The following is a 20,428-nucleotide window of genomic DNA, read 5'->3' as shown; positions in this document are numbered from 1 at the left end:
CCTTCAATGCACCTTGGACTTCCTCCTTCAGTATCATTGGCTCTTGATCATATGCTACCTCTTGAAATGGTTGAACATCAACCATTTCCTTTGGTACAGTGACTGTATTTCTTCCATCTTCTTTAGATGCTTTCTGCATCATTCAATAATTTGCCCAGAGAATCCTTCAACAGTGAGAGCTGATGCTTGATTTTTTTTTTCTTCAGTTCCACCAGTTTGAGAAATACTGAACATGTTCTTCCTTTTTGGTTTTCTCATTCCAACTCTTTGCACATTTTGTTGTAATGTTTGACTTTATCTTCCCAAGATGACCTTTGAAATTTTCTGTTCAGCTCTTGGACCTCCTCATTTCTTCCATTTGCTTTAGCATCTCTACACTGGACAGCAAATTTCAGTGTTTCCTCTGACATCCATTTTGATCTTTTCCTTCTTTCTTGTCTTCTCAATGACTGTTTTGCTTTCTTCATGTATGAGATGTTCTTGATGTCATCCCACAACTCTTCTGGTCTTCGGTGTTTAGTGTTTAACGTAGCAAATCTGTTCTTCAGATGATCCCTAAATTCAAGTGGAATATACTCAAGGGCATATTTTGGCTCTCATGGACTTGTTTTCATTTTCTTCACCTTCAGTTTGAATTTGCATATGAGTTCCACAATCTGCCCCTGGCCTTGTTTTGACTGATGATACAGACAGAGCTTTTCCATCATCTCTTTCTACAAATGTAGTCAATTTGATTTTTATGTATTCCATCTGGTGAGGTCCATGTGTATAGTCATCTTTTATGCTGTCTAAAGAAGGTATCTGAAATGAACAAATCATTGGTTTTGCAGAATTCTATCATGTGTTCTCCAGCATCATTTCTATCACCAAGGCCATATTTTCCAACTACTGATCCTTCCTCTTTGCTCCCAACCGTTGCATTCTAATCACCAGTAATGATCAATGCATCTTGATTGCATGTTTGATCAATTTCACATTGAAGAAATTGGTAGAATTCTTCTATTTCATCCTTACTGGCTTTAATGGTTGGTGCATAAATTTGAATAATAGTGGTATTAACTGGGCTTCCCTGTAGGCACATGGATATTATCCTATCACAGACAGCGTTGTACCTCATGACTGATCTGGATATGTTCTTTTTGACAATGAATGCAACACCATTCCTCTTCAATTTGTCATTCCTGGCATAGTAAACCAAGTGGTCGTCAGACTCAAAATGGCCAATACCAGTCCATTTCAGCTCACTAATGCCTAAGATATCTATGTTTACGCGTTTCATTTCATTTTGACAACTTCCAATTTTCCCAGATTCATACTTAGTACATTCCATGTTCTGATTTTCAATGGATGTTTACAGCTGTTTCTCTTCATTTTGAGTTGTGCCCCATCAGCAAATGAAGGTCCCGTGGGCTTTTCTTACTCCATTCACGTCATTACAGCCAATTGTATTTTGAGAAGGCAGTTCTTGAGCAGTGTTAGGTACTACATATACAAATCGAATAAGACATGCTCTCTGTCCTCAAAAAATTCAAGAATCTACTTACGAAGAAGACAATATAAGCAAGTATAACATGATGAGAAAAGATATACTGCAGAGATTGGTAAAAGATGTTCTATGCACACAAGAGGAATGACTAACTCAGTTTGGAAAAGAAATTCCCAAAGCCTTCATAGTGAAGTGATGTTTGTTCAGAATTTTTTTAAAGTTTTTATTGTGAATTATGTGGGTTTACATGGGGGAACATCATTTTACATTCATCCTATCATCTTTCATTTCATTGCAATTATTACAATCCTCTCCATGCATCATCAAACAACCAAAGGATACACTCCACAGGTCTGCCCCATGGCCATCAGCACAAAGCCCCTCTCCCTCTCTGAGTCCAGTGTACTCATCTGCTCCATCTGTCCACGTAATCATCTCTGCCTCCATCTCTGGTGTCACTGCTTTTCTGGGTAGGATCCCGCCCGCACTTTGCTCTTCTCACCTGATGATCCCAGGGACCTTCGCTCCTTGACTTGCACAGATTTTTGATAGATATAGGTAGTTACACAAACTAATAAGGCACAAAAAGGCTTATGAGACATAAGGAACAGCATATACAAAGACCCATAGTAGAGAAAAGTACCTGCTGTGTTCAGTGAACTGGGTTTGGGATGAGTTATAAGAAGCATGGAGTTCCTGAGTACTACAAATGTTTAGCACATTTAGCTGCTAGTCAAAAAGATGAAAGTTTAAGTCCACCCCAGATGCCTCAGAAGACTGGAGTGATCTGCTTCTGACAAACCAGCCACTGGGATGCAGTTCTACTCTGACACAAATGGGTTTGCCTTGAGCCAGAATTGAGTCAATGGCAACTGGTAGGAAGCATGCTAGGATGTGGCGGCTTGAAGAACCTTGTATGAAATACCAAAACAAATATACTCATTTTGTGTGACAGGGATTTTTACACTGTTTTTTAAATACCTATACCTCCCCCTAGGAGCGCAGTGGCTCCATACAAATGAACACTGGACTGTAAACCATAAGGTCAGTGGTTTGAGCTCACCAGCCGCTCCACAGAAGAAAAGATGAGGCTTTCTGCTCACATGAAGATTTAAAGCCTTGGAAACCCTATACAAGATCACTATGAGTCAATTCCACAGCACTTATCAACAACAAAATACCTCCCCCGACCCCTTTTTATTAAAGTAAACTTCATTTGAATGCCAAAGAAAACAAATCAAAGCAGAATTGTCCAGATTCACCTGCTCTCCCTTCCTCTTGCTGCATCCCTCTCCCACACAGTAGGCCCTAAGGAAAACTGTGCCCGTCTGTATCTGTAAAGGTTGTGGTTTATTGTAGTTAGGCATCACTGAGTCAGTTCAGATTCAAAACAACTTTAGCACAACAGAATCAAATTGCCTGGTCCTGTGCCATCGTCATAACCCATATTTGAGCACACTGCTGCAGCCACTGTGTCAATCCATCTCGTTGAAGGTCTTCCTCTTTTATGTAGATGCTCTACTTTTTTGTGCATGATACCCTTCTTCAGGGACTGGTCCCTCTTGATAACATGTCCAAAGCATGTGAAAAGGAGCATGCTGAAAGTACTTCTTGCAACACCAATCTGTTTGTTCTTCTAGCAGTCCATGGTATGTTTTAGCATTCTTTGCCAACATAGCTCAAACACATCAATTCTTCCTGGGTTTTCCTTATTCACTGTCCAGTTCTTATACATATGAAGTGACTGAAAATCCATGGCTTGGGTCAGGTGCACCTTAGTCCTAGTTCTCAAAGTGACATCTTTGCCTTTGAACACTTCAAAGATGTCTTTTGCAGCAGATTGCCCAATGTTATACACATTGTTTATACAGAAACCCTTGAAGACCCTACTGGGCCTTTCTACTCTTTCCTCTACAGTTGAAATGAGTTAGAAATGACTCTATGATGATGATGGGTTTTGACTTTTTAGAAAGTCCAATGTGACAGGTAAACTGTAGACTAAAATCAGGGTGACTAGTTAGGGCCTAACTACATAAATCAAGGCCAAAAAAAAAATCACTTGTTAAGTGCCATTGAACTGGTTCACATTCATAGTGATGCTGTATAGGGTTTGAGGAATGGCTAGCGGGTTTGAACTACCAACCTAAACAGCCACATGAAGACTCAAAGAAAAAAACGTCGCTAGGGTCTATTTAAGAGGAAGAAAAGGGAGAGGGTTAAGACTTATTTTGGAGCAGAATCAGTAAGATTTGACAAGTAACTGAGCATGGGTGGTGAGAAGAGCTCATGGCTGGTGAAATTTTCATTGGCATAAAGAATACACATTAACTCAGGAGGTTTACTTATAGGGATAAACAGTAGTCTCAAATTGTATTACAGACAAACCTCATGCAAGCTAGAAACTGAGACTGGTCAGTGTCACTGTACACATCTGTACAAGTTTCTTTTTCTCTTAGGCCACACATCCTGTGTTTGGCTGATTAGCTGAGTTTTTAATCCCCCAGGTAACTTAAGATTCACGGTGCTAAGTTTGGTCCCAATGCTATCAGCTTAAGCAAACATCGCCAACTGTCCCAGGGGGGAATGACTGCCCCAGGTCATCATTTCAAATCAGATCAACCTCAAATACACACAAGGAATAAGTAGCTATTGTTATTGCTAAGTGTTGTGAGTCGGTTTCCGAGGAGCAGTTGGTGAGTTTGAACTGCCGGCCTTGTGGTTTAAACCAAACTTGTAGCCCAGCGCTTATCCTACAACGCCACACTCTAATTCCATCACAGTTCTAATCAGTTGTTGGGAGGAGGCATGATACAGCAAACTCCAGTCACCATTTACTGGTGTTTCCTATGCAATAAGCCCTATGCTAATGTATAAATGAACCTCACAGCCATTCAGAAATAAGCATTATTAACTGTTGCAGACCATGTAGGCCTGGTCAGAAGTTCGAAGCCCTATAGGCCCGAGTGTTACAGGTCGCAGGCTCTGAGGAACAGATCTAGCCACTTGGCAGTTAATGGCAAATTGTTTTTCATCTTAGTGTTCAGTTATGTTTATTAATTTCATACATGGAGCCCTTGATATCCACAGATAAATGTGATATTTTCCTAAAAGCCCAGACTGTAAAGGTTTCAAGGGTAAAGCCTTTCTTCAAAGGATTAACTGAAAATGGCTTGGCTACTTCCCAGATTCTTTGTTCTATAGACAAAAAAGCCATCTTCCTTAAATCTGTCCCAGGTGTTAGCTTTTCAGCCAAGTTCCTGAAAACCTGGCTCAGGAAGCCAAAACAGCGGGACTCCGCCCAAGCCTTTTGTCCTTCCCTTTCACCTTGCCCCAACTGAGCTCAGGGGCTATAGATTTGTTAATTTAGCCTGAGAAACCAAGTTGCTGGCCTGGGATTCGAACCAGCGACGTACGATGTAAAGTTACCTGAATGTCTGGAAAATTACTGATGTCAGCTGTACCTTGTCTTAGTCCCTCCCAGCTTGGTGTGAAGCTCCTCCCCTAAATAAAACAGAGGCCCAGGCCGGCCCAGGTGTGCATTACAGGTTGGAGGGCATGCAGTAAAAATTGCAGGGCAATGAGTAGCTGCCTGCAGAGGCCACGATGCCTGTAGTCCCAAGTCTGCCCATCAGTGATGCATCCACCCTGGTTTTGGGGTGCCTCTTTGTCTCCCTCTGTTTGTCTGTCTGTGTATTCTTTTGCTATCTCTATTGTCGCTGGATCTCCCCTCCTTGTGAACCAAACACTCGTGAACAATACAACTATGTCGAGGACAGTCCCCGACAATTAACCCCATTCAGAGAAGAACAGCAGTCTTAGTGTGGCACTGTGGGTTAATGCGCTGGACTGCAATCAGTTTGAACCTCAAGGTTGGTGGTTTGAGCTCACTGTCACTCTTCAGAAACCCTGTATGGGGTCACTATGGGTAGGAACCAACTTGAAGGCACTTAACAACAACAACCTTAGGTGACAGAGCTAGATCTTACTGCAGGTGTCCTGTTCTTAAATCACAATCTCTAACAGTACCCACTGAGCAAGAACTACCAGTGGAGTCAGTAATCTAAACCTGGGCATTGTGATGTTACAGGACAGAAAGGGCATTATTAGAACAAGTAATTATGAGATAAGAATTCTAGGATGGAAACAAATTTAGGAATAACTGAGATATATTAAGTCATGGCACTAGAATTCTTTTGAATATGAATGCCAAGTGAAAAGCAATGAATAGCACTGGCAGAATCCTGGGAGAAAAGTGGCATATAAGGAATTCATGAAAAAGAGTAAGAAATAAGACTCAGAAGTAAACCTGGAGGCTGTAACATATGAAAAATAAGGAAAGACAGATTAACTAAAAAGGACGTTATAAAAGTGGCAAATAATGAAGAGGATTTTTTTTTAAGCCTCCAAACATTTTTAAAGAACTTTCACTGCACATGACAATACTGTTGTTGTTGTTAAGTGCCATTGAGTCGATTCCAACCAATAGCAACCCTGCGTAGGGTTTCTAAGGAGCAGCTGGTGAGCTTGAACCACTGACATTGCAGTTCAAATGACTTTACAGCTAACGTATTAGCCCAAAGCATCACACAAGGACTCCACATGGCAATAATACTGACAGCTGTATTTTACTTAAATGTCCTCAAAAGACCTTCAGAGCAACTGATGTTTTTATAAAAAGAAAAGAAGCAATAAGGCATTTTCCAAAGGTCATGTGAAGCATATCTTGACAACAGTTAACAATGACATGTAAAGCAGTTAAATTTAGCTTGCAGGTTGCCACGTTATGCATAATTACTTAGCGTAGTGGTTATGAGTCAGGCTGCTAACCTCAAGATCAACAGTTTGAAACTATCCGCCATTCTGCATAAAGATTCTGCTCCCGTAAAGATTTATAGCCTTGGAAATCCTATGCAAGATCACTATGAGTTAGAACCGACTCCACAGCATACCACCAACACTACCACCATGCAAGATGAGGCAATGTGAGAAGGTATTTTTATAGAAATTTTTTCAATAGACATTATAAACACTACATCCTCTCATTTATCATACCTAGTCAAATAAGTAGATTCAAATTCAATAACATTTGGAAAAACAGGAATATTAGCAATGGTAACTTGCCTAAAATCATGTGATTTTTGTTGTCAGTGAAGGAACTGAAACAACTGATTAAGATTACACACAATGATTTTGTTTTATAACTAGGAAAAAAAGAAAAAAGTAACAAAATCAATGCTTGTATAAGGAATCCCAAGATTATTTTTGATGATGATGAACCATCTTCCTTACAAATTTTTGCAAAGAAACAGACCAAGATTTAAATAGTACCTTATTATGACCGCTGGCTTTTTCAGTCAGGTCCAGAGACTGAGATCGGTTTCTGGGATTAGGCCACTCTTCCCCAATCAAAGATGTCCTCAAGGAGACCTTGTTTAACTGCTGTATGTATAAGAAGAGCAGAAACTGCAGAGTGTCCACAGAAAGCTGTTCAAGAAGGAAATTAATTATCAGTACATATCCTGAAACCACAATTACTAGTCTACAACTATGAAAATGTAGCAAAATAATTGACAAGTTTGCTGATACCTAAAAAAAAAAAAAAAAGGGGGCGGGGGGGGGTTATATGTATGTTTCTATGGAGCCCTGGGAAGGAACTCTGGTGGCATAGTGATTACAAGTCAGGCTGAAAACCTCAAGATCAGTAGTCTGAAGCTACCAGTCATTCCATGGGAGAAAGATGAGGCTTTCTGCTACATTTACAGCATTAGAAACCCCATACAGGGGCGTTATGAGTCGGAACCGCCTCCACAGCACACCACCACCACCATGGAGCCCTGGGAGCACTGTGGGTAAGTGTTGGGCAAACTGCAAGGTTGGTGGTCCAAACCCACCAGTCACTCTGAGGAAGAAAAATGAGCTGTCTGCTCCTGTAAAGATTTCATTTTAAAAGACCGAAGTAGTATTTCATGCCTAGTTTTTTATTTAAAGTACATTATTTCACAAGTTTAAAACTGCAGTCAAAGAAACAACAAACAAATTCTAACCACGTTGATTAAATACATGGATAGAAAGAAATGTAGTTAGGCCACAGGAGTTGGTTTAACCTAGAGTTCACAGACGTATCAAAAAAAGTTGAGGATATCAATGAAACTCCTGAAATTGTATGCATGCTTTTGGAGTATTTTGTGGTGAGGGTCACAGATTTTCATCAAATTCTTAAAAGGGTTGTTGGACTAAACACAAATAATTTCTGGTCTGGTAGATGCTGATGTGGCACTGCAGGATAATGCGCTGAACCACAAGGTCAGTTTGAACCACAAGGTTGGAGGTTCAGACCCAGCAGCTGTGGAAACACTATTCGGGGCTGCTGTGGGTTGAAACTGAATCAATGGCACTTAACAGCAACAAGATGCTTACAACTTATTTCTTATTTGATGGGTATGGTTTAAACCTCATGATTACTTTCAGGTATCCTTTCCCATGCACACCTACATATGAAGTAATACATCTAGGTCTACTATCTAAAATTTATAAAGAAATCAGGCTATATTTACCTGGATTCTATCTGGCTAAAAATCACTATCACCTCAGAAACTTAAAAATACATTCTCAGGAGCCACCCAGATCTATTCAATCAAGTTTGAATGTGATGTTCCCATACAGCTGTATTTTCAATTTTTTTCTTTCTTAAATTTTTGAATTTTGAGATAATTGTGAATTTTCATGTTGTTGTTATGTTAGATGTTGTTGAGTCGATTCCAACTCATAGTGACCATATGCACAATAGAACAGAACACCTGGTCTTACACCATCCTCACAACTGTTCTATGTTCCAGTCCATTGTTGCTGCCACTGTGTCAATCCACCTCGCTGTGGGTCTTCCTCTTTCTTGCTGACCCCCCACGTTACCAAGCATGATGTCTTCTCTAGACACCAGTCCCACCGGATAACAAGTCTAAAGTATGAAAGACAAAGTCTCGCCATTCTCCATTCTAAGGAGCATTGTGGCTATACTTCTAGATTTCCATGTAGTTGTGAAAAATAATACAGTGGTCCCATGTAACTTTTGCCCAGTTTTCCATCTTGCAAACTATTGTAGAATATATCACAACCAGGATATTGTTATTATAGATACGATACAGGGCATTTCCATCAACACAAGGATCCCTCATCTTGCCCCTTTATAGCCACACTCACTTTCCTCCTTCCTTCATCCTCTCTGTTACCCTTGGCAACAACTTACCTGCTTTCCATGTCCATAATTTGTCATTTCAAGATAGTTACATAAATGGAATCATATAGTATATAACCTTTTGGTATAGGCTCAGCACAATTTACTAGAGATTCATCCATGTTGTTTATTCTTTTTTACTGAGGAGTAGTGTTTCACAGTATGGATGCGCAGCGTTTGTTCAAATATTCACCCATTGAAGGAAATCTGAAATGTATCTGGCTTAGGGCCATTACAATAAAGCTTTTTTAAAAAAATCATTAAATAAAATGCCTTTGTTTTAATTTCTCTGAGACAAATGTCTAGGAATGTAATTGTTGGGTTGCATATTAGTTACAAGTTTAGATTGTTAGGAGACCGTCAAAGTATTTTCCAGCAATTCACCCTCTCTACATCCCTACCAGCAAATGATGCTATTCTTATATTTTATTTTAGACATTTTTGATAGGAGAGTAGTGATGTTTCATTGTGGTTTTAATATGAATTTCCCCTAAAGACTTACAACAGGAGCTCTGGTAATGGTAGTGGTTATGCACTAGGGTGCTAACCACAAAGTTAGCAGTTCGGATCTACCAGGTGTTCCACAAGAGAAAGACAAGGTTTTCTGCTCCTGTAAGGATATACCAGCTGTTCTGCGTGAGAAAGATGAGGCTTTCTGCTCCCGTTAATATTTACAGCCTTGGAAACCCCGTACAGGGTCACTATGAGTCAGAACCGACTCCATGGCACATAACCATCAACACCACCAACAAGGATATACTGCCTCCAAAACATTATACGAGGTTGTTGAGTCCGAACTGGCTTGATGGCACACCACTACCACCACCAAAGACTAATGATATTGATCACTTTTTCATGTGCTTGTCATGTGCATTATTTTCTTTGGTAAAATGTCTCTTCCTGTATTTTACCCATATTCCAGTAAGTTTTTTTTTTTTTTTTCAGTGCTATCTTGAATTATATATTCTAGGTACTAGGAGTCCTGGTGTAGCGCTGTGGGTTAATGTGCCATACTGCAAAGCTGTTTGAACTGCAAGGTCAGTGGTTCAAGCTCACCAGCTGCTCCTCGGAAACCCTATGCAGGATTTCTACAGGTCAGAATCTACTTGACGGCACTTAACAATAACAACAGTCCTTTGTCAGAAATGTGCTTTATAAATAACGTCTCTCATTCTGTAGCTTGTTATTTAAGGAAAAGATTTAATTTTGATAAAGTCCAATTTATCACTTTTTTCCTTTAATGACTCATACTTTTGTTGTCAATTCTAAAAATTCTTTGCCTAGCCCTAGATCACAAATACTTTCTCTTAGAATTTTTTTCTAAAAGTTGTATCATTTACATTTAAGTCCATGATCTATTTTTAGTTAAGGTTGCGGTTCATTTTTTTTGTCTATGGATATCAAATTGTATAATTTATTTGAAAGGCTATATTTCATTTATTGCTTTTGCATCTTGGTCAAAACTTACTTGGGCATTTGGGTCTGGGTCTATTTCTGGATTCTCTATTCTAGTCTATTATTTTTCTATTCTTACTGTAGCTAAATAAATCCTTGAAATTGGGAAGACTGATTCTTCTCACCTTATTTTCTTTTTCAAAATTATTTTAGCTATTCTTATCCCTTTACTTCTTATAATCTTGTCTATATCTACACAAAAACAGTTTATATATTGGTCAGAACTGCATTAAACCTATGTATCAATTCAGGAAGAACTGACATTTTTAGTAGTTTCAATCTTCCAATCTATAATCATATTATGTCTCCACTGATTTTTTTCATTATTGTGCAGTTTTTATTTCATTATTATACAGTTCTATATGCATTTTGCTCAATTTATACTTAAGCATTCTATTTTAGCAATTATGAATGGAACTGTACTTTTAATTTCAAAGACTATATGTGCATTGCTAGTTTATAGAAGCACAACTTTTCTATATTTATATTGTAACTTTCAATCACTCTGAACTCACTTAATAATTCTATGAGGTTTTTGGTAGGTTTCTATATAAATATGTATCTTCTATATAAATAAACATGTCTTAAAAGGAGCTCTGGTAGCGTAGTGGTTACGAATTGGACTGTGAACCGCAAGGTCAGCAGTTCGAAACTACCAGCGGTTCCGCGGAAGAAAGATGAGGCGTTTTGCTCCTGTAAAGATTTACAGCCTTGGAAACCCTGTGCAGGGTCGCTATGAGTCGGAACCGACTCCATGGCACTTAACAACAACAACAACAACAACAAGGAGTCCTGGTGTGGCACTGTTAGTTAATGCACTGGACTGCAAAGTCCACTTAGAACTGGCCTATGGTTCAAGTTTACCAGTTGCTCTGCCGAAAACCTATACAGGGTTGCTATGGGTCAGAACCCAACTAGACGGCACTTAACAACAAGAAGAGAAAAAAAAGTTTCATTTTGTCCTTTTTGACCTGCATTTTACTTCCCTCTCCTTTTCTTGTCTTACTGCATTGATCAGAACTTTCAGTATTGTGCCAAATTAAAGTGGTAAGCAGATATCCTTGCCCTGTATCTGATCTTGGGAGAAAACAATCTTTCATAAGTATGAGAGTAAGTAAAAAAGTATTGCTACTAGGATTACAGTTCATAATGTGCCTGGGTTTATTCCAAACAAAATGTGTTTAAGCATGTCACTTCAATAGGTGAGTGACTGCTGGTAAGTTCTCTCAGTAATGGTGGTGGTAATTATGTGCCGTGCAGTTGGTTCCAACTCATTGTGACCCTTTTAGGGTTTCCGAGGCTGTAAATCTTTACGGGAGCAGAAAGCCTCACTCATCTTTCTCCTGCGGAACAGCTGGTAGTTTCGAATTGCTGACTTTGAGGTTAGCAGCCTGACTCATAACCACTACACTACCAGAGCTCCTTATTAATATACTTGTTTTAATCTCACTAAGGCACCTTCAAAAAAAAAAAGGTCCATTCAAAATAGTGGCTTCAAGAGGATCTGCTGGGCCAGTTAAACTTAAGGCAGAGACGTCAATTCAGAAGGTTATGGTGACTGTCTGATTTTCGGAATTAAAAGAAAATACTGTTGTAGTACTATAGGATAAGCACTGGACTGCTAATCGTGCTAACCACAAGCCTGGTAGTTCCAACCCATCAGCTGCTCTCAATGGGCAAACAACAACAAAATCTTCATAGTTTTTCTCAAAAGACACAGGAAGATCAGGGGCTTATTAGGATAGGAAGAAGTTTTAAGAAAATTGAAAACTGCATTGGTTAAAAAAAAAAAAAAAAAGCCAGGAAAGTTGCACTGAGGAATTTTTGTTCATCACAGCAATGCACCTGCTCATTCTTTGAGGGTAACTGGGGCTGTCTCCAAAGAGATGGGCTGTCACAGTGGCATCAGCAATGGACTCAAACATTACAGTTGTGGGACAGCACAGGATCAGGCAATGTTTCATTCTGTTGCGCAGAGTCGCTATGGGTCAGTGCCAACTCAAAGGCAACTAAGAAAGGCAGTCTCAGGAAAATTTCCTTGGAAGCCTTATCTCTTCTACTCTACAGTCCTGACCTTGTCTTCAGACTTTTTTGTTCCTAAAATGCAAAGAACATTGAATACTTTTAGTACTTTTTATTATGCTATTAAATAGCATTTTTTACGAAGTAGCCTCCCCTACTAGTCTCTGAGTTCTCTAAGGGTAGAGATCTTAATCATCTTTCAATCACAACACATAGAAGATTCTCGTTTTAAAATAGTCAGACAACCTACCTATAACATTATCAGTAGTTCATAAGAACTCACCCCAAAATAGTTTTAGTCTATGAGCTGCCATGGTAAGCACCCCAAAATATCTGTTAAATAGATGAAAATACTTCCCTCTTTCAATTACAGAGTTCTTATAACATTATTGGAGTCCTGGTGTGGCGCTGTGGGCTAATGTGCCAGATTGCAAAGTGGTTTGAACTGCGAGGTCAGCAGTTCAGGCTCACCAGTCTCTCCTTGGAAACCCTATGAAAGTTTGCTATGGGTCGGAACCCACTTGACGGCACTTAACAACAACAAAAAATTACATTATTGCAATAAAGGATAATGCACTGGACCACGAGGTCAGTGGTTCAAATCTACCAGTCTATCCTCGGAAACCCTATACAGGGCACCATGAGTAGGAGCTGACTTGAAGGCACTCAGCAGCAACAGCCTAACACTGCTTTAGGAAAATGATGGGTAAGGATTAATTCAGTAAATACTTAAAAACTGGAAGTGCTACAATTCAAGTGGTGTTTGGGATCACAGTGGTCATTAACCTAAAACCACAAACTACACAGTTAAGTACAAAGATTTTTTTAAAAATCCCTTTCTGCTGAGTCAATTCCGATTCATAGTGACCCTATAGACAAAGCAGGACTGCCCATATCTTTCTATGACTGTGAATCTTTACAGAAGTAGACTGCCACATCTTTCTCCCATGGAGCAGCTGGTGGGTTTGAACCACCAACCTTTCTATTAGCAGCAGAGCACTGAACCAGTGTGTCATCAGGCTTTTAGTACAATGATATGGAAAAGCTTGTGGGTTGGAACTACTAACTTATAGCAGTCAAGTGCTTACCCTACAGTGCCATACCAAGAACAGCTTAGTTTCTAAAATAATTAAACACACACTCATACACATAAATCTATACCTGATTCCTTTGCTTTTCCACTTCATCCTCAGACGTGCAGTTGGATATAACCTCAGACCATTCCAGACGCTCCTCCGGTGTCCTCACCACAAGACTATCAAATACTTCGAAGTAAAGCCACGCCAGGTCCTTAGCCAACTGCAGCTTCCCACATGCAATGTGTCTCCACGTAGACCAGCAGAGACGTGGGTAAGCACCCTCTGTGGCTCGGGTTCTCACATAAGTGGCTATCTTCCTGAGATAATGAAGGCTGAACTTGGACGGAGGAGGTATCTGCAAGGTGCCCACTATAAAGGGTTCTGCTTTCACCCAGAGGAGAACTCCGGACTGATCCATATTACTTCTAAGGACATCTGTGTCAAAAGGCTTCTTTGCATACCTAGGAAACAAGTTTTTTCACAAACTGAATTGAAACAAAACTCATTTATACACTTTCTTGGAAGATGATTACTCCTTTAACTACTTCATCAAACAGTTTGAAAAGAAGCACTAGTGCTCAATCAGGAGCAGAATCATTTTGTGTTAAGACAAAATTATCTTACTTGTATTAGAAATAAATTTTAGAAAGAGTCAAATGATTGTGGGAGGTCTGAACTGGATGCTGGCTATCAAAGCAGACAGAAAAGAAGGACTGGGATAAAGATGCATCACATCACAGGAAATCTTGCTCTACCTTGAGGGGAACTTTCACAAGGTTAAACTATTTACTTACAGAGGATAACTGGTTAAAGATTTAGAGGTATTATCTAACCATATAAGTTCAATATGAAGCAATAACTCCAAATGGTGGACAAGAATACTATTGTAAATTGTGGAATGAACGATTATTTTACCCAAAGAATTTGGTTTTTGTGTCTGGTTCTTGGGAGGTAACCTCTAAAAAAAAGGGGGGACAGCATCAATGGGCTCAAGCGTGGCACCAATAGTGAGGTTGGCCCAGGATCCGGAAGTGTTTTGATCTGCTATTCATGTCACTATGAGTAGGTATCTGACTTGATGGCACCTAACAGCAACAACCTCTAAAAGCTTGGCATGCCTTTGTTATTTATGGAGGGGAGAAGACCACATAGGACAGTTTATGCTAATGAGATTACCCACAATGGAGGCTGCTCATTCCAAAAACACCCACCTGTGATACCAGCTGTACTTTTGAAAAACAGAGGGTTGCCTGAGATTGAATCCAATCACATAGTCAATGATTCAATCTATCATGCCTGCTATGGAACCCCAATAAAAACTTTGGACACTAAAATTTGGTGAATTTCCTAGTTAGTGAAAAGACATCCATACACCAGGAGGGTAACATATCCTTCCTTGGGAACACAGAACCTTTGCATTTGGGACCCTCCCAGACCTCACCCGATGTATGTCTTGTGCATCCTACCCACTATAATAAAACTGAAACATGCTCTCCGGAGTTTTGTGAATCATTCTAGCAAATTATGAAACCTAACAGGGTAGTGAGAACCCAAGAATTTGTAGCTGGTTGGTCAGAAGTTGGGGTGGCCTGAGAATACCTGAGCTGCGGCTAGTGTCTGAAGTTTTGGGCAAACTTGGCAGTCTGGAGAGTTGACCTAATTCCCTATGTTTAGGGTCAGAAGAACTTATAACTGCAATTAGTTCCAAAATTGAATTGAAACATATTTGCAGTTAACATTTGGATAAACCTAACCTGCAAATACGGAGTCCTGGTGTGGCACTGAGGGTTAATGCGCTAGACTGCAAAGTCAGTTTGAACTGCAAGGTTGGTGGTTCAAGCTCACGTCACTCTTTGGAAACCCTCTACAGGGTCGCCATGGGTCGGACCCAACTTGACGGCACTTAACAACAACAACACAACCTGCAAATATAGATCAAGGAAAGTTCAAACATCTTCATTCTCTGTTATTACTGTGCTTAGTTCAAGTATTATACTTTGAGTTTTATCTTTCGTTCTCTGTTGTTACAATATAAGATTTTTATAGAATATTTATTAAAAATCTAAAAATAGAAGGGGAGAAATCATCCACAGTCCCACCACCAGAGGAAAATTAGTTAATATTTTGTAGTACTTACTTTCTCTTTTTTCTATATATGCAGCCACTTAACAACAACATAAAGGATGTTAGTTTGCTTCTAAATTTTTATAGTTGTGATAATACTACACACACGCATATATATACATATAGCTATGGATAATAGCATTGTAATTTACTAAAATTCTGTATAATAGCATCATCATTTATAAAAATGGAAGAACAATTTAATAAACTGGTACATTATATCCCAGTATATTAAATTATTACCCCACTTTTAGACATTCAGGCTTAAAATTTTTCATAAAAATAAAATAAGCAAAATATTCATATTTTTTGAAGCTGAATGAGTGCATGAGGGTTCACTTACCTATTTTACTTTCATATATGTCAAATTTTTATATAATAAAAAGGCTAAAATTGAATTATTTCCCAGGGAAATTTTTCATATGTACATTTGCAATATGAAGTAACATTAACAGTTCTTAAGCTCTTAATGTATATTCCTATGTTGTTGTTGTTGTTGTTAGGTGCCATCGAGTCAGTACCGACCCATAGTGACCCTATGCACAGCAGAACGAAACACTGCCCAATCCTGGGCCAACCTCACCACTGTTGCCATGCTTGAGTCCATTGATGCAGTCACTCCCCAAAATGGTTGTATCCAATTACACCACTACTTGACCACAGGTGTCTTCAGTGAACATTCCTCAGCATTAACATCATTTTGGAAAAAAAAAAAAAATCTTTGCTTATATTACAAATGAAAAATGCTTTATTGCTATTATATTTTGCATTTGAATCTAAGAAAAGTGTGCTTTTTTTTTAAACTATCCCCCAAAATATAGATCGATGGAGTGCTTAGTATGAGGCACATAGTATGCAAAAACTGAACAGATCCAAGTTTTTAAAACGTGGGTTAACCAAAACGTTAACCAGATGGGGAAAAAAAAAAAGTCTAAACCCTATTAGAAACATAATCTCCCTCTTAGAAAACAAGGGATGCTTGCACATTGTCGAGCTCCAAATGGCGGTCGGTCGACAGCACTGCTTTGAATGTGTCACTCTCAACAGTCTTGGCGACACTCTAAAGCCATGCATCAGGCTTCGCTGTCTCCCACTTATTTTGTTTGGATTACTCTATCCAGGGCTTGGACCGTAATTTTCCTATTCCAGTGAGCTTTCTGATCACCCAAATGTTTAAAATTCATGTCTGTTCTGGTTCACTTTGTCCGACATGAGTGAATCGATTTGAAGTCCTACAAAGGACACAGAGAATGTGTTTTTTCCAAAAGAAGAGTGTGTACTGGTAAATGACAGTTATTTTGGAATATGGAGGGTGGAGGGTGGGGCCGGGGGTGGAAGGATCGTTTAGCATCGTTTTGGGTAAAACCAAATGATGAAGTGATGTGAGGAGGGTCTTAGTTCGCTTCCCAGTGGAAATAGGCTGCTCAGTGCGGTACTGGGTACTGTCCCTCAAAAGCCAGATCCTGGCGAGTTGTACTGTACCCTTTAAGGTCCCTTTTAACTCTGAGATGCAACAAAACCAAATTTGTAAATAAACAGAAGCTAGGATCTTTCTTCAAAAACTTTCCAGGGATGCTTGGATACCTTGGGCTTTTCAGGCGGCGAGGTCTCAGCCTCAGCGAGGCCAAAACGGGCCCCCCTGAGGCGTCGCCCAAGCGCCCTGGCGAGAAGACTGGGTTTCCGGGACCCGGAAGCCCCCAGCTGACAGGGTCTGGAACAGACCCCGGATGGGCCTGGCTAGCAGGAAGGCAGCTTCCCCAACCTGGGCTTGAATTTCGACTGGCCATCCTCTCCTCCCTCCCTGGAGTCAGCCCCGCGCCGTTACCTGCGAAGGCGAGCCCCACTGGCCGACTTCTCCACACTCCAGGACGGCCTACACGCATTCGCCAGCCCCTCAACCTCCACCCTCCACCCTCCGCCGCACACAATGCGCAAGCGCAAGACTCGCACCACCGACAATAGGTGGACTTTGTTCCTAGAGCGGCAAGTTGCCTCTCCAGCCTCTCAGACTCTAAATTCGTTCGGTATCTGGGAGGTGTTTTGGTTTGCTTTTGAGAAAAACTTGGCTAAGGCCAAAAGTTCACCAAGCTGCGACCAGGGGCCAGTCTCGACTAAGTTCTGGTGTCTCGCTTTTCATCTTGGAAAAAAAAAGGAACGCAGTGGAGTCGATTCCGACTCATAGGGACCTTTTTGGACAAAAAAGAACTGCCAGAGCTGTTTTATAGGGTTTTCATGACTATAATCTTTACAGGATCGCCGGGTCTTTTCTCCCTCAGTGGGTTCCAACTGACCTTTCGTGCAGCGACTGAGCGTTTTAAGCACTGCACCACCAGAGCTCCAACCTAAGGGAGTAGAAGTTTTCTATTGCGCCACAGAATGTAGTAGACCATAGTTACTGGCAAGGTGAGTAAACTTTGATCCGTAATAATAGTAGTATTCCCTTACATCAATGCAGCACTTACTGTGGGTGCTGTTGTAAAGCACCTTTATATGTATTACCGTAGTCTTCCATAAGAGTCATTTTGTTTGATGAAATTCAGAAATAGAGGTTAAGGTAACTGAGCCCTAAGGTCACACAATAAGAGTTGGAGCTAAGATTAAAACCCAGGCAGCCTGATGCAACAGGTTCCTCCTACATTATCTCCTTAATTCGGCTAGCTTCCGGTGAGGTTTATGCCATGCTGCCTCCTTCATGAAGCTTTTTTGGATTCTACTCAGACTATGTCATTCCTTCCTTTGAACTTTCATTTCATGATTTCTGGCTATCTGCTTTGTTTTGGCATCTGTACTTGTGGGGGATACAAAGATTAATAAGACAATAAGGTGTTCAATCAGTTCAAGAGGTAGCATACAATTAAAAGCCAGTGGTATTGAAGGAAGAAGTGCAAGCTGCACTGAAGGCACTGGCAAAGAACAAGGCTCTGGGAATTGATGGAATACAAGCTGAAATCTTTCAACAAACAGAGGCAGCTCTGGCGGCACTCACTCAACTATGCCAAGAAATGTAGAAGACAGGCCAACTGATTGGAAGAGATCCATATTTGTGCTCATTCCAAAGAGAGATCACCCAACAGAATGTGAACATCATAGGATAATATCATCAATATCACGTGCAAGTACAATTTTGCTAAACATAATTAGAAAATGGCTGCAACAGTACATTAACGGAACTGCCAGAGGTTCAAGCCAGATTCAGATGAGGACATGGAAAGAAGGATCTCGTTGCTGACATCAGACCAATCTTGGCTGAAAGCGGAGAATACCAGAAAAATAATTACCTGTGCTTTATTAACTATCCTGCTGTGGTTCTATGTGATCAGCACTCAACTACTAACCACAAGGCTGGCGGTTCAAACCCACCAGCTGCTCTTTTGAAACCCTATACAGGATCACTATGAATCAGCACTGACTTGACAGCACTTAACAACAACAACAACTATTAACTATGCAATGTCTTTTGAGGGTGCAGATCATGACAAGCTATGGACCACATTGTGGAGAATGAGTATTCTAGAACACTTAATTGTGCTCATTAGGAACCTGTACATTGACCAAGAAGCAGTTGTTGGAACTGAACAAGGTGACACTGAATGGCTTAAAATCAGGAAAGGTGTGTACTAGGGTTGAATTATTTCACTATACTTATTCAAAACTGAGCAAATAATTATAAAAGATGGATTACATGAAGAATGTGGCATCAGGACTGAAGGAAGACTCATTAACAACCTCATTAACAACCTACAATATGCAGCTGATACAACCTTGCTTGCTGAAAGTGAAGAGGACTTAAAATACTTACTGATGAAAATCAAAGAACACAGCCTTCAGTCTGGATCGCACCTCATTGTAAAGAAAACAAAATTCTTCACTACAGGACCAAAAAAATACCATCATGATAAATGGAGAAAAGATTGAAGTTGTCAAAGACTTCATTTTGCTTGGATTGACCATCAACATTCATGGAAGCAACAGTCAAGAAATCAAATGATGTGTTGCATTAGGCAAATCTGCTGCACAAGACCTCTGTAAATTGTTCAAGAACAAAGGTATCAGTTTGAGGACTAAGGTGCGCCTGACACAAGCCATAGTATTTTCAATAATCTCAAATGCCTGTAAAAGTTGAACAATGAAGAAAGAAAACTGTAGAATAATTGATGCATTTGAGTGATGGTATTGGAAAAGAATATTAAAAGTACCATGGACCACCAAAAGAACAAACCAATCTATGTTGGAAGTAGTACAGCCTGAGTGCTCCTTAGAAACCAGAATGACAATTTCATCTCTCATATTTCAGACATGTTATCAGGAGGGACCAGTCTCTGAAGAAGGACATCATGTGAGATAAAATGGAGGGTCAATGAAACAGAGGAAGACCCCAATGAGATGAATTGGCACAGTGGCAGCAGCAGTGGGCTCAAGCTTAATAAACTATTATGAGAATGATGAAGAATTGAGCAGTATTTCATTCTGTTGTGCATAGGGTAACTATTAGTTGGAATAAACTGTTTGGCACCTAACAACAATTTTGCATGGCCTCTCCTTTACTGGACATTTCTCTGAAAGTAGTAATCTCATCTTCCTCTTAACTCTCTAAGAGTCACAATGTTGAAAGCAGGAAATTTGGATTTAAAAAAACAAAACAAAACAAAAACCTAGGTTAGAATCTAACTGGCATCGCTTAATTAGCTCAGTCGTGGTGTTAGTGGTAGTTGTGTGCCATCAAGTCAGTTGTGACTCATCATGTCGTTGTAAGTACCATCCAGTCAGTTCTGACTCAGTGACCCTAGGTAAAACAGAAGGAAACACCGTCCAGTCCTGTGCCATCCTCACAATTGCTGCTCTGCTGAATCACAGTGACCCTGTGTAAGGTTTCTGATGCTGAAAATCTGAAGAGAGCAGAAAATTTCTCCTGCATAATGACTGATAAATTTGAACGTCTGATCTTGTGGTTAGCCCCAGCTTCCAATCCATTACACCACCAGGACTCCTTTAACTAGCTCAATAATCCTGGGCAACTGTCATCACCCATCT

At 40.0% G+C, this 20,428-nt stretch overlaps 1 protein-coding gene across 1 annotated transcript in view; it reads right to left on the bottom strand.

The window, feature by feature from the left end:
* TBCCD1 (TBCC domain containing 1) overlaps window positions 1–13,728 on the bottom strand; it is a 23,457-nt gene extending 9,729 nt beyond the window's left edge. The window contains exons 1-2 of the mRNA XM_006869747.1: window positions 13,356–13,728; window positions 6,815–6,970 (exon numbers count right to left, since the gene is read on the bottom strand). Coding sequence (XP_006869809.1) covers window positions 6,815–6,970; window positions 13,356–13,691 — 492 coding nt within the window. The 5' untranslated portion in view covers window positions 13,692–13,728. The remainder of the gene's footprint in view (window positions 1–6,814; window positions 6,971–13,355) is intronic.
* Between the last annotated feature and the right edge of the window lie 6,700 nt (window positions 13,729–20,428).

This window comes from Chrysochloris asiatica, unplaced genomic scaffold, assembly GCF_000296735.1.
Source record: "Chrysochloris asiatica unplaced genomic scaffold, ChrAsi1.0 scaffold00135, whole genome shotgun sequence".
Lineage (NCBI taxonomy): Eukaryota > Metazoa > Chordata > Mammalia > Afrosoricida > Chrysochloridae > Chrysochloris > Chrysochloris asiatica.
The sequence above is the reverse complement of the archived record's forward strand: the minus strand, read 5'-3'. Positions and strand labels throughout refer to the sequence as shown.